A 12,436-nucleotide genomic window follows, 5' to 3' on the forward strand; every position below is an offset into this window, starting at 1 on the left:
TGAACAGTTGGGGTGATTGCACAAGACAGAATTCTCTTAAGGTCATTTGGTGTCACTCATCTGCCTTATAATAGGATGGCTTGATATTAGCATTCCAGGTTCCACCTACTATGACCAAGGTTTGAAGGATTACTAACTATTTGTTATTTTTCGTGTGTGTTCATGAATTTCTGTCCTATTTGAAAAAACTGTTTGGTCACTACCCCTAGGAGTGTCCCTCTCTGACTCAAGGCGTTTAATTTCTGGCAGGTTTTTTGGTATCAATCTCTTACAGGTAAATCTCATTTGGTCATGTAATCTCATTGATTAATTACATAGGATGCCCTGCTCATTTCACAGCATTGTCTACCATCTCATAAAATCTTTCAGTAGTATGTGATGTTTTAAAAAGTTAGAATAAAATTTATCCTTGGTAGCTGAACCTGCCAATGACACACACAAAACCTTTTCTGAAAATAACTTCAGAGAATGAAAGCTGACTGAAACCCAACAGGAAATTTTACACATGACAATAAGCTCTTTATTCCAGTTTGGAACAAAACCTAAAGTTTTCCAAGTTTTTGACAGAAGCAAAAAATCTCCTGAAGTTATTTTTTTTGAAGATCAACTAAGTTTTGTAGTTTTAATGAAGTCTGTACTTCATCTAGAAAGCTCAGTTCCAAAAACTCATTAAGTACTTGGGGGTATTTGCAAAGAATCTCCTCATAAAGTTCCTGGCAAGCCAGAAACCCACCCACAATGGAGTGCACATGAGCTTGAAGTCCAGGCGTAGGGGAAAAAGCTTGGAAAAATAAATATATGTTAGAAAGTCTAGAAGTTCTCACATCCCCAAGCTGATGCTGGCTTCACCATTGCATGGCCTTGTACCACCAGGGCCTGAGATCTGGGCAACTGCAGGGCTCAGAGCTCTGAGTGACACCACTGCTTTTACAGCCATGCCTGTATTTCTCTAAGTCTTTTTGAAAGGTGTTCCTCAAAAATATTTCCCTTGCAACAAATAGGTATTTTCTGATGAAGCACTAACAAAATTAATAACTCTGCCAGAAATACAGTACTGGAAGCAAAGAACCTCTACTAACTTGTTGCCCTGGTTTTGATAACTGCCCAAGTACACCTGTATTACACAGACACAAAATCTCATATGCGCTGTAGAGAAGACCCTCAGCAGTCAGAAGAAAATACAAGACTTTCTATTTTGTACACAAATATAGAGTACTGAATATACTTGTGGCCTCCTTTCATAAGTAAAGATGTATTTTCTTTTCTTTCTTCTTGGAAATCCAATTTCCAATTACAGTCCTAATTATACTCTTTTGTAATGAGATTCCATAAGAAAATTTTCCTTATAAGTTACAACTTCCTTGCCAGTAATTGTTAGTGTCGCAGTAATGACCTAGTTTTAGAATATAACTGTTTATTTAAGCAACATCTTATTCTCTAATGGTATTATTGTGTTCAGCTACTGAGAAATGTATCCATCCTCTTTTTTTATAAAACTCATGTTGCCATTAAGCTCCTAGTGGCTTATTCAGCAAATCTGAGCTGTAATTTAGTCAGAAACATGGAGGTTTGACATTTAAGAATTGTGGATTATCTGCTGGTAAGTAGGTGATAAGGTCGATTCACTGTTTTTTCTGCCCATCCAAATAGAGGTCCACTAACAAAGTGGTTTAGTATATCTTTTGCCAACTCTTTGTAGCTTCCTTTTTTTTTCTTACAATGGTGCTTAATTAGGTCTCTAGCCCTCTACAAAAGAATAAGAAAGCACTCATGTTTTCTTGTGATCCTCCTCTGAAATTATGCAAGAAGCAGTTGCCTTGGAAGAGTGATGTTCAGACGTGAGGGTTCTGACACCAGCTTATTTCTCTCATTGTGACATCATGCAGCTGGGTCCTTTCCCACAAGAAGTCCTCTGCCTGTTTATTAACACTGTTAATTACACAAACTGGTTGGTCTCTATACAACAGAACCACTGAAATAAAGATATATATATCTTCTTAAATCTCTCCTGGTTTGCTGATATATCTGTCCTGAGAAGCATGGCCCCTGGCTGTTCTATATGTCCTTAATATGTGAAGTATCCTTGTGAAAAAAATCCATCATTATATGAAGTTTTCTTTAATTCTTACATCATCCTATTACTCCCTAGAAACATTACCATGCTTCATGCTTAGTTTAATTATTTCTGCTGTGATCTCTGCTCATGACTTAATAACTTTCTACTTCAGCTCTCAAAGATCTCCCTTTCTAGATCATTTCCTATCCAATCCTATGTGTGATTGCTGGCACCTGTGTTGGCCTAATGTCTCATTGCAATTTCAGCTCAAAATCTCTCTCTGTCTTCAAAACTCTCTAAAGCCTTGTTTCAACCTGTTTCTCTGGCCCTCTAGTCAGCTCTTTTCTCACCTCTCTCTTCTGTTTCCAAGCTCTTCACCTCTTTCTTGCCCTCTTTTCTGGCTCGAGCATATTTCATCATGTTTACAGCTCTGGGCTTTCCTCCCAAAGGTAAACACTGCACTCTGCTACTTATCAATCAGTCTCAGTGTTATACTCTCCATGCCCCTGGTTTTTGTCCTGGCTGTGCAGACATAAGCCTTCCTGGTCACCTCTCCCCTCCTCCCTCTACCTGCTTCATTCTCAGGGATCCTTTTGTTTTTCTTATTATTATACTAATTGTCCTCTCTGCATGGAATCGGCATATTTGTCAATTGAGCCCTCTGGGTGATACAGAAAACAAGTAATTTTTACTGTTCTCAAAAGATTATTAAAAAGAGTGCTTAAAAGTAATCCCACTACAGCAAAAGGTATCAAGAGGAGTGGGAACAAGAAGTTGTTTTTTAATATGCAGTGCTCACTGTTTTAGCTGGAAGTCTAGATTTCAAATCTATTTCTCAGTATTTAACTAATTTCTGTTGTTTGATTTCAAATTGCAGTATATTGAATGTGTGCTTGAATTTGTATTTATTGGAATTTTAATTCTTTTAAATCCTACATGCCACTCCTTTTAAAAGAAATTAAGAATAATTACATCCATAACTTTTGTGAGTAATTTCTTGTAGTAAAAAGGGATTCTTTTTAAAGGTTTATGGAAAAAAATGACATCCTCAATTAGGTAATAAATTCAGATGAACTTCTTCTCCCTCAACATTTTTTTTTTGCCTGTTTAGCATTTTCCACTTTTTTACTCTGTGATGTACAAGCCCTCACTGGTTAATTATGTATATATTTAGCTACTGCATGTGTTGGGCTTATTATTGTCATCTAATTAGATGTAACTCGAACTACTTACTTCTAGAAAAATCATTAAAAATTCTTTCCTAATGACCTAGAGATGACAAAATGTCTGTAAAGTGTGAAGAAGCAGACAAGCACAGGAACATCGCTCTTAAAGAGTGTTAATCCAGATGCTGCAATCATCTAATTAAACAATATTTTGCTGTCATTAACATTTTCACCAAGGAATTGCAGTTATAATTTCTTTGTCAGCTGTCTCTAGCTCACTTTACCTTAGAAACTAAAGTGCCATATAAAAACATTAAATTGGATGGTTTAATTAAAAAGTTTTTTTTTTTTTAATGAAGAAACATATCCAATATTTCTGAGATCTCATTTACTATGCCTCATTTTTATTGTTCAAGTAGATTAGTGTCACAGGGCTTGCAATATTTAATATTCAGTCTTTAATATTAATCTCTGTAAGCCTGCTTGAGGGGAAATCTGAAGATTCGGTAAAGGTTTAGGGACTACCAATAGTCATATAAGTTTATGTTCTATATTTATTTAGCTAAAGAAAGGACCAAATAATTCTTGCTAGAAGCACCACACAATTGATAAGATGGCTAAGTATATTCATCTGCTGACTGTACTCTGAAAATAATCAATTGTGAAGCCAGAACAGATCGAGACAGCATTTCTAATAAAGTGAAACCACTAATATTTATGCATGTTTAGAATTAGGGATTTGTAATCCCATTATAGGCCTAGATCACTGTCCTCTGCTCAGATAAGTAGAGATGTGTGGTCTTACCTTGTAGGTTTGGTCTCCTTTTGCAATTTAAATTAGAGTTATCTTCTCACGTCAGTTTTATTTGTTGATATTAAGGAGCAAATTGTTGAATTGAGAAAAATAAATCACGAGCTTTTTATTAAACAAATTAAGAGCTATTATTAGTAGTTATTATCTTCATAAATAAAACATGTTTTATAAAAATGGAAGTAGGAGAGAAGAGAACATTTTAGGTTTTTTTCATAAGATTTATATTTGCCAAATACATAATCTTGAAGGCTTCATTATTTGTAACTTATCCTACCTAAGATGAGAGAAGCTACTTCAAATTATTTCTCACTGTGGGGTAAAAAACTGCACAGAGGAGTTACTGCAGTGTTCTGACATGGAGCTAATGACACATGATAATTTCTTCATGTGTCTATACTATAAGTAACCCCTCAGCAAAAGAGAACTCAATAGACCAGCGAAGCTCAGGATTGCTTTTTCCTTGCCCTATTCATATATTTATTATTTTCCCATATGCAATGGGAACAAACAGTCAAAATCCTGACAATATTGAAATTGAATTGATATGAAATGAATTAAATAAGTATCAAAATTAAATTAAATCACAATATGAAAAAAATTCAATTTCTAAATTAAAAGTAATTGTGTGAATCTACATTTCCTTTCAAAATTTTGTAAAAGGATGTTCTCCCTTTTTAAATGCCTCTATAAAATGGTTACAGTTGAAGATTTTTATTACTATGAGCACTTTTCCATACAAATTTTGATTCTGCAGAATCTTCAATTTTGCTTATGCTTGTAATAGACTGCAGTCCTCTCAGTCATTCTCTTTCTGGGTATCAAAGTTCTTTTAGTCTGCTCTCTGCATAAACACAAATATCTTTCTATTATGGAAGCTTTTGTTAACTTAGTTAAAGATTCTGATGATGAGAAAAACATTTATTGTATGAAGCTGTAGTTTTATAGAGGACATATTTTAAAGCACCCTAAATTTGATAATCTCAAAAAACTTTTCAAGTCATTTGCAATTAAACCCTTGCCAATGAGGAAAATAATATTCTGATTTGATGGATGTATAAAATGGGCAGCATGGTCTTCTTTCAAAAGACATTAAGCTCCCTCCCAAAAGTCTAAAAGAATAAATATTCTAGCAGATAATACCTTTCCTTTTCCTCCCTTACAAGGATAAATTCTGGTCTACTTCTTGATTTAGTAGTTTGATACACTCTTGTTCTGTCCAAGGGTCATTTTGCATTCATTCACTTGTTCATTAATTAATTAATTAATTAATTCATTGTTGATATTAAAGAAGTGGTTCTGGTTCTATCCATCTTTATTTGTGTATGTAGCAGATAGTGCTGGAATTGCTTGTTTGACAAAGTCAGATTTGCACCTTAGGTTTTTTTTTGTTTGTTTGTTTTTTTTATTCTTGTGAACATCTATGTTTTCAGAGTGTAAAAATGAGGACGCACAATTATTAAGAATATGCACTTCTCCTGTATTCAGTGAAACTATATACAAAATAAAAACATGCTTTTAATTCATCGACTTCCGTTGAAAAAATAAGGTGTTTGTAGAGCAATGAAAGTTTCACATTTCATTAAAGGAGAACTAATTTTTGTGGAGAATTGCAACTGCTACTCAGAACAAGGAAGCCTGTGTTTTCCTGTGCAGGGTTTCGTACCCCAGGAATCTGTCCAGAATCTGGAAGGAAGCAGTTAGTGAGACAGGGCTGTAAATCTGCCTCAGGACTGGGAATTGTTAACCTGGATTATTTCAGTCTCCTAATTATATTATATAAATACACACACACATATATATTTATGACCTGATTTTGTTTTTTAAGACTCATGTTGCATATTGTGTGGTTCTCACTATAGCAATAGGATGGACAGTTCTGTACTAACAAATTTCATTTGTCTTATCACTGAAATGTTAGATTCTTCTAAATACTAGACAATACAAAAAAACCGCCTTTCCCAAACACACTTTTCTTTGTGATGAATTCATAATTTTTAATTCATTGCAGTTGCAGATTGTTCTTTTGAAATGGTATCTAAAGATGGTTTTTCCACATTTGAGCTGCTGGGATGACAGCAGTGTTTCTTTCATGATTGAAGGGAGTGGCCTGGGGTAGGCAGCTCTGTCTTTTACACTGGAGAACTGTTTTGTAATTTTCTAAGTGATTAAAAAATAGTGCTACAGAAAATTCATCACTTTGATCACAGTTGTCATGGAATCTCAGAATTTCTTCAGTGAAAAAGAACCATAGGGAATGATGGATTAGCATGGACTATCCTAGGGTAGACCTAGATTTGCAAACCTCAAATTTACCCCCTTGCTGTTTGGAGTTTCATTTTATCTTTGCCAGCTATGATACTTTATATAGTTGCTAGGAAAGTAACTAGAAGTGTCTAGTTCTTTTGAGTTTCTGCATTCATGATATAAAAATATCTTAATGGAAATAAAAAAAAGAAATTTTTTATTGGCATGATGGATTTTAGTTGATCTTAAAAGATACTGTGCTTTTTGTATTATTTCAATTTGTGTGTTGACTTCTGGCATCTAAATGGCTGCTTTTGTCTGGAAGATTTATACCTGAGTCTATCAAAGTGGTGGGAACTGGGAACATGTGATGCATCAAATGTAACCACTAGATTTTTTTTTTTCTAGCTGGACAAGTGGACACTATTTCCTAATTCTTAAAACTTTCCTTTTCAATAGGACGAACATACAATGATCTGAACCAATACCCTGTATTTCCGTGGGTTTTAACAAACTATGAGTCTGAAGAGTTAGATCTGACCCTTCCAGGCAACTTCAGAGATCTTTCAAAGGTATGCTTCATTTTTGTTAAAGAACAGTCAGCCAGCCTTTTTAGAAAGACATTTGTTTTATATTTATAGTTTGGTTAAGTAAGGTCTTTATCTTAAACTCATAAAAGTCTGAAATGGACTTTCTATTTTAGAATTATTTTATACTGAATCTCTACATTATGCTACTTCCATGTCCCTCACTTATCTGGTTCCAAATCTGCAACTCCTCTGTACCTTCTGACTTAGGGAACAGGAGTGCATCAGATCGCTTAATCTCACTTATTATGCCTCTTAGATTATACAAGCTGATCCTTTGGAAATAAAAAGCTTGGACTAATATTTCACTTTTTTTTTGCAGTGATTAGAATAGTAATATAGCATCAGCATCTTATTTTGATTTAATAGTTAGTTAAGGGGTATTTTGTATTTTAGATCCTGGTGTATCTGGTCCTTATTGTTATTTGTTGACTTTTTTTCCATCCAACCTGATTTGGGCACTTAGTGCTTTATAATAAAATAATTCCTAGTATTTTTTTCTCTAATGGCACCACAATGCTATCAATACCCAGCTCTGGTACTCTGGTTGTGTTAACAGACTGCAGAGAAGGTCTGTCCCGGCCAAGCATAGCAGAAACATCTGGAGGGGCTCTACTTTTGGCCAGCTGAAACAAAGACAAAAAAGAGGCCTCAAAACTGTGTTGTGGGATGTATCCTTCCTGATTGCAATCTGGTATCAACTAAGGAAGTGTATGCACTATCTTGCCAGTGAAGGTGGCAAGATAGTGCATAGTCCTGCAACATCCCCAATGTGAGGTTTCTGTTGTCTGGTGTGTCAGCTTTCTTGCATCCTTACCAAAGCTCCTGAGCCAAGAGGGGGAAGCTGCTTGTACAAATTGAGTGAGGCTCAAAACCACAGGAAGCTGTCACTCACTGCCTTTAGGAGTGAGGCTGGAGAGGAGAAAATGACCCCCAGGGCCTGTTCTGCAGTCCTGTGCTGCAGACCCTGCATTCCCTTCTGCTGCTGGGCAGACATGAGTGTTTCTGGGGTTTATGCTTTAAGTCTGGATTTCTTTCCTCCTCTCCCTGCAAGCACACATCCTGGGGAGCAATGGAGACATCCTGCCCTGGATATTTGACAGTTTCATCTCTGCTGGAAAGAGTGTGCTTGCAGTACCTCCAGATGTGTTGTAACCATTCCTGGAAGCCTGCTTTTGTAAGACGTCCAAAATAATTTGAGTAGGACTTGAATTCATAATAGTGGATAGAGACACCTAAGTTTACACTCCCTTTTTTTTTCCTTAGACAAATAAAAAAACAAATAAGCAAATAAACCCCGAATTTACAGTACATTCACAGTATGCCTCAAAAGGAATTAAATTGCTTGATACTTCCGTTAGGTTATGTAAAACTTCTGACCTTTCACAGTATTATAGGTATGTTCCACAAATGTGTTTTTCAGTTCTGTAACACCATTGTAATGTGTGCCAAGAACAATAAAAGATCCACAGATGTGACTTAAAAAAAGACCTGTGATCATTCTGCCCTGGCTTGTTCCTTAGCATGTATAAAAGTATTGCTGGTTTAGAGTTGTTCAGAAAGATAAACCTTTCATTAAGGTGCTTACACTTTTCAAAATCTCTCAAACTCACTTTCTGTAAGTATTAATAGCACTGCATATGGTGAAGCGCAACAAGATTAGACAGTGTCTCACGAGTCCTTTTGCTAGGTATTTAGTTTGGTTCAATCCAGATTTTTACAGCAATCTACTAAAATATGTAATTGCTACAGGAACTAGTGTGATAGCTGAATAGATAGATTTTCTTCATCAGTTAATGAAGACTCACTATAGCATTAGTGCATGTATAGCTTATTAAGTATCACTGTACTGTTATTAGTGCTCTCCCCAAAAGGAAATGTAAAATCAAGTCCATGGCTATTTATTTTTCATCAAGAATCCATGCAATGTGTACCTTTTCTTGCCAATTTGAAAACTTGCCAAAAGCTATCCGTGATTCCCTCTGGAACAGCTAGGGTTTTGACCACTGAAAAGCCTACATAGAACTAGTCAAGGAAAATGATCTTTCCTTTCTGGCAATATCTGGGCTCCATTTATCCCATGGATGTATGAGAAAACACATGTGAAATCTCTAAAGTGTGGTGGAATACCTCAGGATAAAAGAGTTGTAACTGACAATTTTTTATACTGTTCATTACCATAATATCTGATAGATTTCACTTCACCATGCTTTTAAAAGGAAAAATAATTTAATGATTTATTTTAAAATGTAGTGGCCAGTTAGTATGGAATGCCTGACTTGGGCTGTTAAGTGTTATTTGCATCCTGTTTCAATTTTTTCATTTTCAGTAAAAATCTTAAAAGTTTGAATGTTTCTGACATTACCTTGTCAGTTCTGTTTTATTATTTGATGTTGACCTGTATCTGTGAGTCCCTTCTTTTCTTTTCATGGAGGTGAATCCTGAGTAGCCTGGTGCTTTAAAAGCAGGAGTTAGTGATTTATTGTTAACCATATTGAAGGAGGTTGTGCTATCAAGGCTCAGTCAGACCTCCGGGGCAGGTCCACACAGTATCCTTTCCATGAGGAGCAACTTCCTTGTGTCAGATTTTTGCTCTGAAATGGAGACATGTTCCTGCAGATTTGATGGCAGATCAGAACCTCCAGCTAAACTGTTGATGGATAAAATCTCCTTTGTCAGTTCCTGACCTTCTGTCTCCCTGTAAATTCTGCCTTTCTTAGTTTCAAAAAGCCTCTCTCCTTGATATTTAGCAATTAATAGTCCTCAAACAATCTTTTGAAATTATTTAGAATTCTAACACTATTTCATATATGGTAAAATCCCACAAAACCAATGAAATTAAAAGAGAAGTCACCTACCATGCTTTGTTTTCTTGATTTAAAATAGTTTTTGTAGTTAAATGTAGGTGCTAAATCTAGCTTTTAAAAAATATTTATATAGTCTTGCTCAAAGTCTGTACAATACTCTAGTGTCATTCTGATAATTGACTATACAATTTTTCAAATTTTTAAATCCTTGGCTTCTAAGCTTTCTGTATAGAATATGATACACCACCTTTATGATGTCACAACTCCTAAGTGAACATACATATCAAATGCAATTCATATGTGTTTTGGAGATGAAATTAGAGGTGTTTGTCTTGCTTACAATGTCAGTAATGGATTAAAACATGCGCCTTTTACATTTAGTCCAAACTTAAATATTTACATTCGAGCAAAGTCATCTTGAACGTGTAGCTTGTCCTTTCTTTCCATTCCATTTCATTCTGGTTTTATGTGGCACTCCTTATTGTGGTATTTTTAAATCCAGATGTTAGTTGTTCTCTCAGAACAATTATATTTAAATATTAATCTGAAAATTCCTCTGTCCTTTTTCTTTTAGTTGTTTGGAAATTCTGTTCTCAAAGCTTTTTGTTTTTTTTTTCCTTTTACATACATTTTTAGATTTAAAACCAGGGTTCACAGACATGGAATGTGCCATAGCAGTGGGATATATTGGACCTCTCATTTGATTAGACAGTGTAGGTTCAAATTTTATTCATTACATATACAAGGTTAAAGGTTATATTTATTGTTTGACAGGATCAAAAGCTAATGAAAGAGGCTGTCATAGATACATAGATTATCTTTTCAGTATCAAACCATCAGGTGATCTGCTTATTTTCTTCTTTGTTGAGATTTCCTTTAGCAGAATACTTATGATATTAAACATTAGTCCTGGAAACATGTACACAATCTTTACTACACAGTGATTTTTTGTGAGGTTCACGACACTTAAAATGTGGTATGGTTTGTTTGTATAAAATTGTATGACTTTTACTCCTAAATTATAGTGAATGCACAGTTTTGACATGCTGCATTGTCCCTGCTCATTAAAGTGTAAACGGGAATTTCTCCTCATTTACTTCCAGTCATACATCCTGTTAAATAAAATGATTTCTTCACCAGGCAAAGTAATACTAATATTGACATGTGTATGAAACATCACACACCCATTCATTGAGTGGAAAAAATTATGTTTTGTTAATATAGAAGGTGTTTGACTGATGGGTGGTGATAAGCATAACCACTTTTTCTTATTACTGTGCCATTTCAAGAAAAGGAAGTGATAAAGCCCCAAGGCTTCTAAATGTAATAATGCAAATGAACACATCCAAGTGTGACTATTTCAAGGCAACCACACTTAATACTTCCAAAAAGGTATATGCTATGGAATGGAGTTTATGGGCTTATTAAGAGCCCTTCGTTGGAAAAATGAAATAATTTTCTTTTATTAGTAAAATTAAACTTCTCTCTTCATCATCAGAACTTCTCTCTTTTTCCATTAGAAGAAAAACTACACACAATTAAAGCCACACAATTAAACATGTGTTTTTCTTAAATAAAAATAATTTACTGAGTGAAACTCCGGCACCTATGACTCTGTGAGTGCTCTTATATTTCATTGTGTTGATATCTGGTTTTCATATTAGGATGCTGAAGAAAAATCTGTTTACAAATTTGGATGAAATCGCAATTTATTTTTAAGTTTAAAGTGTCATCCGAAGACATCCTATTTATATGTTGCTCTACAGTGAGTGTTTTTTAATAAAAAAGCAAGCAGTCAGGAAAAGCTCAGTCAGTTTTCAGCTGGAGCCAAATAAATACAGGTTCAATATTCCTTTGTACCCAGCTAAAATTTTGTGTAGTACATCACAAAAAAAACCCAACAAAACAACAACAAAAAACCCAAACCAAAACCAAACCAGATACGGTAGCTGCTGCATGAATTAGAGTCAAGTTAAGCAGACTATTTCAGTGGGTAGATAAATAAGATGCTACATTCAGTTCTGCTCTCAACATGAGAGAATATATTTCTTTTTGGCAAACAAATAGATAATCCAGAACTAGCATAACATGTCCGGTGGATGTAAACACTAGATATAAGGTACATTGGCAACATGTATTGACTTGGTCAAGGGCCAGATATCTAAAGAGATTAGCCAGGTAAAATAAGAAAGACATAGTGGTGTGTTTTTAATGTTAAAGTAAATAATTGCCTTATTTTTAAATGCAAGAAAGAAACATAAAATAAACTGAAGCAGCAGGTCTTAGTACATCAAAAGTGAAGGGGCTGAATAGGCATTGTCATATAGTGACCTGTTCTGTTAGTTTGGAGTGAAAAAAATCTTTTGAAATCATTATATGGGAAGTTAATTCTATTTCACATGAGTTCTTACAGTGGGCTTTTTGCAATAAAAAGATAAATGGTGTGTTTGGAAAAAACATTTTGAAAACATGAGAAGAACTTTAAAAATCATGTTCAGAACAATTTATTTGACTCAAATGCAGTTTCTGTATTTGTCTTATGATTAAGATTATGGACTGGGACTTAGTATATAGATTGAGGTTTGTATTGCTTGGGCAAGTCATTTTAATCAGTGCACACACCAATAGAACCTCAGTCAAATGGAAATAATATTATTTTCTTCCATTACGTGAAGTTACAGGTATTGATCCATAAAGAAAATGTATCTGCATTTTATAGCCATGATATTAGATTAAAACCGAGGTAGTTGACCTTCTGGGCT

General features: G+C 34.8%; 1 protein-coding gene across 6 annotated transcripts in view; it reads left to right on the forward strand.

The window, feature by feature from the left end:
• NBEA (neurobeachin) overlaps positions 1-12,436 on the forward strand; it is a 452,087-nt gene that overhangs the window by 363,816 nt on the left and 75,835 nt on the right. For all 6 annotated transcript variants that reach the window (XM_088159561.1, XM_088159562.1, XM_014868920.2 and 3 more), the window contains one exon: positions 6,740-6,852. In XM_088159561.1, coding sequence (XP_088015687.1) covers positions 6,740-6,852 — 113 coding nt within the window. The remainder of the gene's footprint in view (positions 1-6,739; positions 6,853-12,436) is intronic.

The sequence above is a fragment of the Sturnus vulgaris genome, chromosome 2, assembly GCF_052056855.1.
Source record: "Sturnus vulgaris isolate bStuVul1 chromosome 2, bStuVul1.hap1, whole genome shotgun sequence".
NCBI classification, from domain to species: Eukaryota; Metazoa; Chordata; class Aves; order Passeriformes; family Sturnidae; genus Sturnus; species Sturnus vulgaris.